The sequence below is a fragment of the Bombus vosnesenskii genome, unplaced genomic scaffold (assembly GCF_011952255.1).
Source record: "Bombus vosnesenskii isolate JDL3184/JDL3185 unplaced genomic scaffold, Bvos_JDL3184-5_v1.1 scf7180000013263, whole genome shotgun sequence".
NCBI lineage: Eukaryota > Metazoa > Arthropoda > Insecta > Hymenoptera > Apidae > Bombus > Bombus vosnesenskii.
The window spans coordinates 8,638,916-8,651,961 of NW_022882923.1; the positions used below are offsets into that span (position 1 = coordinate 8,638,916).

Genomic DNA, 13,046 nt, shown 5'->3' on the forward strand with positions numbered 1-13,046 from the left:
ATACGGCGACGACGACAACGACAACGACGACGACGACGACGACGACGACGACGACGACGACGACGACGACGACGACGATGGCGACGATGGCGACGACGGCGGGTCCTTCTTGCCTGGCCGGAACTTTTTGCGGTCTCTCTCGGGACGAGCCCAAGCCGAGGGGGGCAATAAAACTAATGGTAACGCGCGCCGGTAATTCCTTGCGGTCTGTTTGTCGCAAGTCGACGACCTGGCCTCTCCGCCTCGTCATTTGCCGAGGGAGGATACCGCGTTCAACATCGACGGACAAGTGGTTCCTCGGATCGGACATGGACCAGCGTGAACCTCCTCTCCCTTTCTCTCTTTTTCGCTCATCGCTGTCTACCGATCGAGCCGATAGAGATCGGACAGAGCGTCTCTATCCGACGACTCTCCCTTCTACCACGAGAATAAATCTGTCCAAGCTGGACGCGCTGGGGCTGCTGGCTCTTTGTCGTCTGACTCGAATTCTTTGCAACTTCCGTAATCCGTCTTCGTTGTTTCTGTAAATTCTCATCGAGGCGGTTGAAACGAGCGGAGGGAAAGAAGCTGGAGACGCGTAGAGTACGGAGGGACCCGCGCGCGGAGATAGCTCCGACCAGGGGGGTCCCCGGCAAAGCTGATTTCGTTAGATGCTGACTCGGTGAAATCTCGCGTAATCCGAACGCAAACACCCGAGTCTCTTGGACGAGGATCCCGAAAGGGGATCCATGCGGTGTCTCGCGTTATTTAAACAGCGTTTATCTTATCGAGGTTCGTCCGGACGCACGCGTGGGTCAAACACCTGGCGAATAAAATGTCCCGGTGTGTGTTTTTCTCGTTAATGGTTAATCGGATCGTGCGGAATTAAGATCGTCCCGTGCTCTCGTTTGATTGCAGTGGGTGGAAGAGTCGTTCACGAACTTCGACAAGGGCATCAATTGGCGGAGTTACGTCGTCTGCGACGTAGCGTACAACAACGTGAACAATTGGCTATGGACGCCGTTCATCGAGAGGGGACCGGCGAACCGCATGTACATAGAAATACAATTCACGACTCGTGACTGCTCGTTGTTCCCCGGAAACGCGCTCAGTTGCAAAGAAACTTTCAGTCTACTTTACTACGAGTTCGACGTGGCTACCAAGGAACCGCCACCGTGGGAAACGGATAGTTACAAGTTGATCGGTAAGCTTGCCAAACGTGTTTTCGCGATTCAGAAACTTTTCCGTATAGTACGAGCCGTGTAAAACTGTCGGGATTTAGCCGTTGTTCGAGTCGCGAGACGAAACCGACCGTTTGATCCACAGGACGCATCGCCGCTGGCGAGGGAAGGTTCAACACTAACACCGGGGTGGTGATAAACACGGAGGTCAAGTCCATTCCAGTGACGAAGAAGGGCGTGTACTTTGCGTTCCGCGACCAGGGAGCCTGCATCTCCATCTTGGCCATTAAAGTTTACTACATCAGCTGTCCGGAGATCTCTGTGAACTTCGCACACTTCCCGGCAACGCCAACGGGTCGCGAAGTCGCGTTGATCGAACAAACGATCGGCACTTGCGTGGACAACGCCGTGGTCATCGAACAGCCAACCTTCCTCTGCAAAGGAGATGGCAAATGGTACCTGCCTAACGGTGGATGCCACTGCAAGCCTGGCTATCAGGCTGACGTCGAGAAGCAAGCGTGCACCGAGTGCGCGATCGGTAAATTCAAACACGAAGCTGGGTCGCACAGTTGCGAAGCTTGTCCGGCTCACAGCAAATCCTCCGATTACGGATTCACCGAGTGTCGATGCAACGCCGGTTATTTCAGGGCCGAGAAAGATCCGAAGAAAATGCCTTGTACACGTGAGTTTCTTAACTTTGTATCGTTGATCCTGCCCGATCGGGGATATTTTATCGATTTACACGTTTATAGAACCACCGTCGGCGCCACAAAATTTGACGGTGAACTTCGTTGACCAGTCTACTGTGATTCTGTCGTGGAATGCGCCGCACATGCTGGGCGGCAGAACAGATACGACTTACAGGGTGGTCTGCGATGCCTGTAGTATGGGCGTCAAATACATTCCCAACACCGTGAGTATTTCCTCTCCGCTCTTGGTCGTTTCGTTTTCCGGCGAACGATGAAACGCGCGTTAATTCGACTGGTTTCGGTCAAACAGGAAGTTTTCAACGATACGAAGATCACGATAACGGGTCTAAACGCGGTGACCACGTATCGATTCCAAGTATTTGCCGAGAACGGTGTATCGGCGTTGGCTGGAAAATCCGAGTACGTGGACATCACCGTCACCACAGAAGCTAGCGTACCTAGTTTGGTGAGCAACGTCAGGATTACCAGCGTGAAGAGTTCGGAACTGAGCATTAGTTGGGACGCTCCGGTAACCGAGGTCGGTGGAGACAGCGATCTGGTCGAAAGATACGAAGGTAAAGTTGCTTGTTTCCTCCTGATCCCTAAAGTGCGAATATATAACTTTAACGACACGTTCGTCAACCTAACTCCAACCTAACGTGTAACTATAAATACGTATAAATTAATCAATCGTTAATCTCGCGTGATCTCGTTTCAGTGAGGTGTTATCCGCGATACGACGATGCTACCAACGCTACGGTTATACAAACTTCCGAGTTATCCGCCACGTTCAAGGGCCTAAAACCATCGACGGACTACGCGATACAAGTACGAGCGAAGACTACGCGAGGCTGGGGCGAATATACGCCCATAGTTTATAAAAAGACGCCTCATGCTATGGGACTAGGTGATTATTAGGATTAGTTGTATCACGCGTTGTCTCCCAACGAACCACCCATTCTCTCAGTCAATATTTTACAGCGGTTTTAAACTTACGACGACACAGCGTGCGTAATTAAAGCATAGTTTCTTAACGGGACATGTTTATTCGTCTTTCACAGACTACGTCGGAGAAGACGACAATATGCAAGTAAGGATCATAGCAGGAGCTATCGTTGCCGTGGTAGTCCTTCTGGTGATCATCATTATCATGACCGTTCTGATTTTGAGAAGGTAAACGAATTGTTTCTAACATTAAGTAGTAAATTAAAGACGATACAGATTAAAATCATCGTCCAAGCATTTACTGTGCATTGCGGCGTTTCATTTGACTCTGATCTGATGTGGTATAATTTCGATACAGCAGGGCCTCGGACGAATGCAACAAGAAACAGCCCAGCGACTGCGATACCCTGGAGTATAGAAACGGCGAAGGTACGTTTGTCCGATGCCGACAGGCTTCGATTCTCTTTTCTTTATAAATTCATTATCGCTATAACCCCTGTCACTTTTATAGTTGTTTCACTACGCCCTCGTGTCTTGTGACTAATATTTTTGGATCACCACCCCCCGTTAGATCCAGCAAGTATCGACCCCAGCCCCATCAATGTATACAATACCCCAATGATTTATGTCTTGTCGCTAAACATCCAATACTTTAGAAGTACTTCTTCACTATCTCTCTCTGACGAAAGAAAGATTATTGAAAAGTGGTTCGTTTAAAGAAAAGAAAAGAAAAAGAAAAAGAAAAGAAAAGAAAAGAAAACAGAAAAAAGCGCGAGAAAAAAAAAAGGTTTTCCGAGTCCGAGAACGGCTTCAGGCCAGCGAGTTAAAAAGAATGAGAGACGATCGCTTACGAGCAAAATTCATACCGATCTGGCCCACAACCTAAGTACCATTATTCTAACAAAATTCTTTCGATTCTTTCTTTTCATGTGCGATTCCCCTAATCTATCGAACCTGCCTCCATGAAAAATCCATGAAAAAATCCAATGAAACAATGTACACAATCGCCTGCTACTACAGGACTAGTTGTGACCTACAGTAAGTCTTCTCCAACACCTCAAGTTTTTTTTCTAGGAACTCGGTTTTGCGTAGTTATCTTTGCACCCCCTTGTACATGCGTCTCTTTGATGCGTTCTAAATTTTTTACGCACGGGCACGCACGATCTTCTTGCTCGCTCCCCCGTCGAACGGACGAGCGCGATATCAGCTTTGCGTACATACCAAGTACCCTCCGAAGATGTGCGTGTACGTGCTTTTCATGCTTGCGTCATACAGTGTGCATCTACGTTCTGCATGCGTATGTTGTTAGTTGTGTTATCGTTGGCACTGCACTTGTTTTATTTGCGGTATGTCGTCTCATATGTTTTTTCCCCCCTTCCTTTTTTGTTTTTTATTTACACGCGAGAATTTATACGCGTGCGACTATCGCAGAAGCCGAAGACAAGAACGCACGAAGATCAAGCAAGCGAATTAAACGCGTTTCCTATCTTTTTTCTTCTTTTTTTTTTTTTTTTTCAAATTCTTTCTCGAGTCGTTGCCTCTGTTCGCTCGCGTCATTAAAACTCTGCTCATCGTACATCCTTCGCTTCTTTTTGTTTGCTGTTTGTCAATTAGTGTGTTGGTTGTTGTGTTGTTCACAGTGCACTGCAAAATGGACAGTTCACCGATTGTGACAACCCACACCAACAACAAGAGCAAGTCCTCGCGTAAGTCCTTAATCAGTCCGAGTAAAATTTCGTCGAAATCGTTGAATCCGGAGGGGACGCGTCGACGCAAACCACTCTCGTGATCCACAGAGTCTTCGAAACACTTTACACTCGCTCAAACTGGAACACCACACATTGCCCTTTTCTTATTTTCGCTCGTACCATCGTCCGAGAATCTTTCCTTTCTACCTCTGCTTTTATCTCTCTCTCTCTCTCTCTCTTTCTCACTCTCTCTCTCTCTCTTTCTCTTCTCTTTGTCTCTTTATCTTTCCCTTTTCGTTTCTCTTTGTCGTTCCCTTAAATTTTAAGTAGACGAGAAGCACGAAAAGAAAGCATGAGATTCCTTTATTCTCTTAAACGTGTTACCAATTTGCATCGTGTTCTTTTGTATCTCTTGCATCGTTCCATTTTTTCAGCCAGTCGCCGAGATCTTTTCCAATCGTCTGTAATAACGTTCTGTGCGTTGACGTGTGCGAAATACTGGCATGTTTCGGTGGAACTCGAATTAATTTGCCTCGCAGAGTTAGCGAGCCGTCGCAGATGCATTCGCGGATGTAAATTAACAGGCGACGAAGTAATTCGATTCGACCGGAGCATCCTCCGCGCTCCGTACTACGACTAACGTCATTCAATCTGATGCATCGTAATTGAAATCATTTGGCGTATTAGGCATGCGAGGATTTCTACGCTAGCATGAAAGTTATTTAGCGCGCGATTTTTCAGTTTTCATCGTTCCGTTTTAGATCTTTTTATACATAGTGGTATAATTAGTGAATTATTTCGTTGCCCCTTACTTTATTAGTGAAAGCAAATATTTTCCTTTATATCGGAATTATTATAATAGAAAGTATTTATTATACGATGGAAAATTGTGTCAAGTATAAATATTTAAAGATAAGGCTGGAGAGTTGGAAAACTAATAAACACACGGTTTCAGCCTTTTTTTTTATATATATATATACACACGTTTGTTTTATAATTTTCAACATGTCTAATTTTGTTTAAAGAGGAAGGGTGTGTGAGTGTTTTCACGGGATAATACGGTTGACAGTCACGGAGCGAACGTTGTCACTCTCGCGCTCCGAGATTCCGTCAAAATTTAACACACCGGCCCTCGTGTTAATATAATGAACTCTGTTTTGGTGACGTTGCAGTGACCACGCCGCTGTTCACACCTGCAGTGGGAGTTGCTGCCGCGAGTGCAGGAGGTGCTGGTGGCGGAGGTGCAAGGAGTTACGTCGATCCTCATACTTACGAAGATCCGAATCAAGCTGTGAGAGAATTCGCCCGAGAAATCGACGCAGGATACATTACGATAGAAGCTATCATAGGTATATAAATACCCTTTTCGTGTCTTTCGAAACGTTGATACGTTCTTCGAACACCTAGCTAGCATCTCGCATCTCGCAAGTTAGTCTTTCCAGATTTTTTTTGTTAACGAATTTCTCTCGTTTCTCGTTAACGAACAGGTGGTGGAGAATTTGGCGACGTTTGTCGAGGAAAATTAAAACTACCGCCAGACGGTCGAACGGAGATCGACGTGGCGATCAAGACTTTGAAACCAGGCTCCGCGGACAAAGCTCGCAACGACTTCCTCACTGAAGCCTCCATCATGGGTCAGTTCGAGCATCCGAACGTGATATTCCTGCAAGGTGTCGTAACCAAGAGCAATCCGGTGATGATCATCACGGAGTTCATGGAGAACGGTAGCCTGGACACTTTTCTGCGTGCGAACGACGGCAAGTTCCAGGTGCTGCAGCTTGTAGGCATGCTTCGCGGTATCGCGAGCGGCATGCAGTATCTTGCTGAAATGAACTACGTACATCGAGATCTCGCGGCGAGGAACGTGCTCGTGAATGCTGCCCTCGTCTGCAAGATCGCCGATTTCGGGCTTAGCCGAGAGATCGAAAGCGCCACGGAAGGAGCGTACACGACCAGGGTAAGTAGTCAGCTCGCAGAAGACTGTTGCTCGCGTTATGGTACAACTCCATTTATCCGAAGTTCTGTATAGTAACAATCGCGTGAACGTTGTAACGTTTAACGAAATTAGAGGTGAAATGGTAGACGAAAAATTTTGGTCGATGTGAATTTCATAGGCTTGCGGTAACGCGAAAGAACGGCGAAATACTTCGGAACCGTTTGCTTAGACCGAGGAATTCGGATAAACGAAGTTGTATCGTATCGATGTTACTCCTTTTCTTTGACGAGACGCGGTCTCGTCGATGGAACCGAGACTTTCAAATATCGAATCTTGAAAGACTGTTTACTCCGGCAAAAAGGGTGGAAAGATCCCGGTACGATGGACAGCTCCGGAAGCGATAGCGTTCCGAAAGTTCACCAGCGCTTCCGACGTATGGAGCATGGGCATCGTTTGTTGGGAGGTGATGTCCTACGGCGAAAGACCGTATTGGAACTGGTCTAATCAGGATGTGATAAAGTCGATCGAGAAAGGATACAGGCTTCCAGCACCGATGGATTGTCCGGAAGCGATCTATCAGCTGATGCTCGATTGCTGGCAAAAGGAACGAACCCATCGTCCTACCTTTGCCAATCTCACTCAAACCTTGGACAAATTGATACGAAGCCCGGACACGCTACGGAAGATCGCCCAGAACAGGTAACAATTTTCATTCTATCCGATAGAATACGAATTTCTCCGCGACTCGCGTACCTATATGTCACTGGCGCGCTATTATTCACGTGTTCGATCTATCGGGATTTACCATTCGCAGGAGAAGTACCGAGAAAACTTGCGTTTCCGACTAACGTAGTACGAACGGTGCAAAATACCTGTCGTGTCGTTGCTTTCATCGTGCGAACAATTCGGTAGGCTCCGTGAGATAATTAATCCAACGCGATACTAGATATTCTTGGGAACGCGTTTGGCATCAGGGGCCTGCACCACCGAATTGTTCTTTCATCATCTCTTAACACGAATCATGCCGCATGCTACGCGAATCACACTTCGTGTCCATAAATTAATTTCTCTCGACAGCCAAACGTTTTTTCCGTTCTATCGCTGAATACTGTAAGAAGCTCACATGCTCTGCGCTCTTCACGTACGCTGTTAGACTGGGCTTTGATGTTCTTGCTCATCCGTAATAGGATGTTACCGCCTAAACGATGAATATTGGCCGTCCAGGAATAATCACGAATGTGTGTGTGTCTACTCGACAGAGGGAGAGAGAGAGAGAGAGATTCTTGTGCACGTCTATGTTCGAGGCGCCGTTAATACCTCGACCTGATTGGCATTACTGGAAACGGGCATATTGTACTGGACTGATCTTTTTCGCACCTTTTAGTTCGTGCAGTCTGACATTTTCATTCAAAGCTACTTATTCGTTTCTGTTATTTTCTTATAGTTCTTTTTTTTTTTTTTTTTAATGTACATATACATATGTATACGTTTCTTTTCTTTTTTTTTTTTAATATTTTTTTTTGTACATTTCCCGTAGCTCAAAGTCGTCAAAATTGATTTTGTACAGCGCCTCCGCTTCCTCGCATCTCGTTCTCTTTGAAATTCAACGACGCCAAATTGAAAGAGAGAGAAACACCGAGAAAGGATTTCGCGAGCAACGAAGCGCGAGAAAATAGAACGCGCGGAAAACAAAAATTTCTGTTGGATTTTTCTTGTTTACAGCACATATTTTCGATGAATCTCGGCTAGTAATCTCGTTAAGCTGAATGTCCGACGCGCGAGAAAAATGTCGTTCGAAAAAGTTTGCGACCATATACAACATATAACAAGCGGCTTTTGCGCACGTAATTCTGCTCTTAATTAAAACGGCTTAATTTCCTTTGGAACGTGCAAAAAGATCTACTACCTACCTTCCGTTTCTGTTTCGTATTACTTGTCGGGAGGAAAATTAATTTATGGACGAAAGTCTCCGCGCGATCATTTTCGCGGAATAATTTTTCGTTCGCGTTTCAAGAGAACGGCGAAAAGTGCGCATCGTACTGCGGTGGCTTTCAGAGAGCTTTTATCGCTTTAGCGCTTATCGTTTCTGTAATCCTGGAGCCTTTAAACCCTCGTCCTCTTACCTCCACTTATTTCCACCGCGAAACACAAAAAAGGCGAACAAAGGCGAGATCAAACGATACTCGAGAGTCGGACGTCTTGCCAGCACCGCTTTATCGTTGCACACGATCGTTAATGAAGAATACGAGGAAAGTGTTTGTGGTTTTTAAGAACAGCGGACATCGCGAAAAAATTGTCAAATTTTTCTCTCGATCGAAGAAAGGAGAAAAGCATTTCGATCGTTCATTGATTCGTCGTACCTCGAGACGATTCGATTATCGTTAATTCCACTATTTCGTCGTTAAACATCCGGAGGAAAGTTTCCAACGAAATAGAACAAGTCTTTGCGTCGCCTTTCCCCGTTTGAACTTTGGATCCATCGACTGGTCGACGAAATCCTGTTCTCCTCTCCCGTTTGGTCGAGATGTCCTGAAGTTTTATCGCTTTCATATCCATGTCGTGTAACTTTGCTTCAAAGGTAGAAAACGGTTGGAACGGTTGGAAATGTTTCAACGCATCTTGAAAAATAAAAAAATTCTAGATAGGACGCTTTACCCGAAGGAAAGGACTACGCATATTCGTTTCGACATCGATGGATCAATCTCTGTCGTTTCCATCCCTGTGCCCTTCGATCCAAAAAAATTTCAGTTTCTCTTGCCGACGACGTTCCTTTTTTTCTGGGCTAATTCTTTGTGGTTTTGGTTTTGTGGTGTCTTTGGTACCCGACTACGAACTGCAACCCAACGCAACTGCGACAACTACCATCTACCACCAACTACAACTCAACAACTACAACAACAGCGTGAGGCCACCTGCACACAATCCGTACTATGTCACAAGCCACGCGGCTGCCGCACAGGCCGCGGCAGCGACCGCTGCGATTCCAGCCGCGACAACGGGTCCGTTCGTAGACGTAGTCGGCCATCAGGCCCATCAAGCCCAGTCGACGATTGCCGTTCCAGTAATGCCACCAGGAGCCGGCCGTAGCTTACACTATCACACACACGCAGCGACACACGCATTGCCACAACAGCCACCGCTTACTTATCCCAATTGGGTCCCATTCACACACTTCGGTTAATCGACCGGAATCGATCATATTTTTTTCTCCTTAAGAGAGAGACAAGTGCTTCGTGCTGCCTCTTCTTCGGTTTCGTCTAGAGTGAACGTCTAGAAATCAGAAGCCTCGTTGCTAAATTTCCATACATCTTCGATCGACGATGTTCGCGTCGAAAGCGTTGCCAGATGCATTTGAACTGGAACGTTGTTGATAATCTCTAACCCTTTAACGGTGTAGCAAAGCGACGTTGCGATATTCGTACGCTGTAATATCCGATGAAAAATTAGTATCAATTAGAAATTTATATCAACGCCTTTGAGGCTTTGAACACGAAAGTGTTAAATTTCGGCGTTTATCGATATACTTTTCTATTATAGAGAATTGACAGAACGTACCGGAAACGCAAGAATGCGAATTCTTCGTCCATTCTGTCAACCATTCTGTCAGAGGGTTAACAACGATCAACGACAAAGTCTTTACGTCTACAGTTCTTTTTTTTCCTCGCAGCGTCTCCGTTTGGGGGGGGTCAGAGCTCCGCGATCGTCGTTTCGTCGAAAGCTGAAGCGAAATTCGTAGAATGAAAAAGTTGCCGAAGAGTCGGAGCAAGACCTGCTTGTTTCTTTCCGTGCAAACAACGATCGAAGTTGTACGCGTCCCAGCTAGTCGAACGACAACCGGGTCCAACGGATTGGCTTTTTTCGTCCGTCGACGTTCGCCGAAGAAACGCTCGCGCAGTTTTTGCTGAACGTTGAACGATGCACAGGGACGCTTCTCTCCTTAAGCGGAATAATCGCGGATAGGATGATTTTCGCGCGTTTCTCTCTACCGTAGGGAATCGCTCTCTCGTAAAGGAAACATTTAGGTTGTCAACTGTGTTGCGAGCGTATTTAGACGTAGGTAAAAAAAAAAAAAACGGTAGCGAATTAGTCGTCGTAGAGGAAAGATTTTCACGGTTTTCGAATTATACGAGACTCATTATCGTCAGCAAAGCAATCTACGATACGTATACTTATTTATAAAGAGAAAAGTGTTTTTTATCGATGTGATGTTGGAGCGACCGCCAGGCGCGATGAATTTTATCCATCTTAGCTGCCACGTAGAGATCGCATAAAGAATATTTATGGTTCTAGTTAGAGTGATTTAAATGGGAAATTTTATCAGAGTATATACATATATACATACATATATATGTACCCCGCAGTTTTTTTGGTAGAGATATAACGAGAATTTATAGAGGACGAATCGAAGCAACGAATAGCAATATACGTAGAATGAGTTTAAGCTGGGAAAGCTTAGGGACGGGCAGAGAGGATTTTAACCGCGAGACGCGTTGTCATAGTCTTTCAGATGTTTTTCTAATTCTTGATATACGTAATGTGTATATATATATATATATATATATATCTCACAGGAGTATACGTAAACATATACATATATCGTAAAGAAGCGGATATATATATATATATATATATATATATATATATATATATATATATATATATATATATATATATATATCGATATAGTATTTATTAACGTCACGACTTTTACCGCAACAAAAAGAGGAAACTGCAAAGACTTATTAGCATTTAATCACGCGAGCTACCATTCGACCAGATTAGAATAGTATTTTTCTACTTGAAAGTCGAGAAAAGTCAAGGAAAACCGTACCGAGAAATTGTACGCGATATCCCAGGTTGTTTTCACGCCGGGACGATCGATTCTTGCGACGATACGCGCGTCGCGTCTACGTTATAGCGAAAAATCTGGAGGAAAGGTCGATCATAGCGGAACGCGTCGCGACACACCATTACAGGAAAAATGGAACGGAAGCAAGATAGAACGGGACGACGAACGAAGAGGGTGGTTAAGGTTTCGCTGCTTCGAAGTTTCGCGGATTCGCGAACGATTTTTCTTTTTCGAGACGAGAATCAAAATGGACAATCAGCTTAGACGCGTTACGCCCGCGGAAATCGAATCGATGCGCGCTAATTACCTTAGAGTTTACGCTGACAATCGCGATAAACGAGCTTGGCGCGAGCACACGATCGCACACTTGCGCAAACACACTATACAGCGGTACACTGGAGAGAAATCAGGGCAGAGATGAGACGAGAAAACGTACGCGATACACATAAACACACACAGGCAAACCAAACACACGTACAAGCAAACACACGCCAAAGTGTGTGACCTCGATCGCACTAACAAATGCTAACAATTGTCAGAATCAGGGAAAGGGGTGCTCCACCCCCACCCCCACCCGCCTCGTCGACATCCTCCAACGTGCATTTGAGGAAAAGGTAAAAAATCAAGAACAGCTTTCAGTCGACCCAAAAAGAAAAAAAAAAAAAAAAAGAAGTAAAGAAAGTGCGAAGGGAAGGAGGAGCAACAAGGCAAGAAAAAGAATAGTTATTCGGCGAGATGTTTCACGATCGACGAGTATTCGTACGACGTAGTACCGCCTACCGTGCGAGTCTCTCGGAAAACAAATTCATCGACTCGGCCTTTTACGAAGTTATCGATTTCGCGTTTACGCAAACGAGTCGCATAATTAGCATGGAACGTTTTCAAAGAAGAAATCTTACGTCGATAAATTTACTTATCCGAATGAGATAGCAGAAATACTTGTAAACTGCACGGTGTATTTTAAAAAGGAACGTACCGATAATTATCGTTCTTCCATGGATTTAAATTTATGGAGTTGGTCGACATGGCTTGCAACGATAAGCGACTTACACGTACGCGTGTAGGCGCGTGCAACGGATTCGATTCGTTGCCTTTTTGCTCCGTTCGCTTCGTTCGAATCACCATGAGTATTGCTGCCACGTAGACAGCATTTGCTCTGCTTGTATCCTATTAGTTCGTATCGCACTGCTTGCTTCATACGCACCATTATCCATTCACGTCTACGTAATACGTCCAGCTGATCTCTCAACTTTGTGTATATCATCGACGTAATAACACCCGTCATTAGCGACTCTCACCATCGTGTCACCATCGATCACCGATCGCTAGCAACGGTTCCACGAAGGTTCGAATTTTCACGATCTCGCCTGTGTAACCGCGATATTTGATCGACTTTTTCCGGCGTGCGAGCAAGAGCTTGGTTGGCGGGCTGGTCGCGTGCGTCGTAAGCCGATCGACGCGCGAATCGAGCGAAGCTCTCAGGCACGGTCGTGAAAACTTATCGAGCCTCGGTCAAAGTGTACATAAAGATATTTTACCGGCCCTTTTAACATCCGTTTTATACCGTATCTACCCGTAAATCCGCCCGTAAAAGATCTATCGTGGTAAATGACACCAATGGAACAACTTCTCCTAGAAACGAGTAGCGAACCCCCGAAACTCGATTCCGAATCACGCTCTTTCACCCTAACCAACCACCTATCGACTGCCAATTCTTTTCTCAACTCTGCTCGCAGAATGTCTCTTACGTACGTCCGATAAATCGCGTATCGCGAACGT

The 13,046-nt window shown here is 45.6% G+C and overlaps 1 protein-coding gene across 18 annotated transcripts in view; it reads left to right on the top strand.

Annotated features, from left to right (window-relative positions):
- Positions 1-13,046, top strand: part of LOC117231509 (ephrin type-A receptor 5) — a 59,737-nt gene that overhangs the window by 45,603 nt on the left and 1,088 nt on the right. For 2 of the 18 annotated variants that reach the window (XM_033490021.1, XM_033490162.1), the window contains exons 3-15: positions 898-1,183; positions 1,306-1,842; positions 1,913-2,073; positions 2,160-2,424; positions 2,568-2,756; positions 2,911-3,022; positions 3,153-3,223; positions 3,815-3,832; positions 4,435-4,500; positions 5,655-5,831; positions 5,970-6,439; positions 6,759-7,117; positions 11,807-11,881. In XM_033490021.1, coding sequence (XP_033345912.1) covers positions 898-1,183; positions 1,306-1,842; positions 1,913-2,073; positions 2,160-2,424; positions 2,568-2,756; positions 2,911-3,022; positions 3,153-3,223; positions 3,815-3,832; positions 4,435-4,500; positions 5,655-5,831; positions 5,970-6,439; positions 6,759-7,117; positions 11,807-11,881 — 2,786 coding nt within the window. Of the gene's footprint in view, positions 1-897; positions 1,184-1,305; positions 1,843-1,912; positions 2,074-2,159; positions 2,425-2,567; positions 2,757-2,910; positions 3,023-3,152; positions 3,224-3,814; positions 3,833-4,434; positions 4,501-5,654; positions 5,832-5,969; positions 6,440-6,758; positions 7,118-9,319; positions 9,669-11,806; positions 11,882-13,046 lie in introns of those variants that run through there. The other 16 variants (XM_033490028.1, XM_033490038.1, XM_033490046.1 and 13 more) reach the window with 16 other exon arrangements.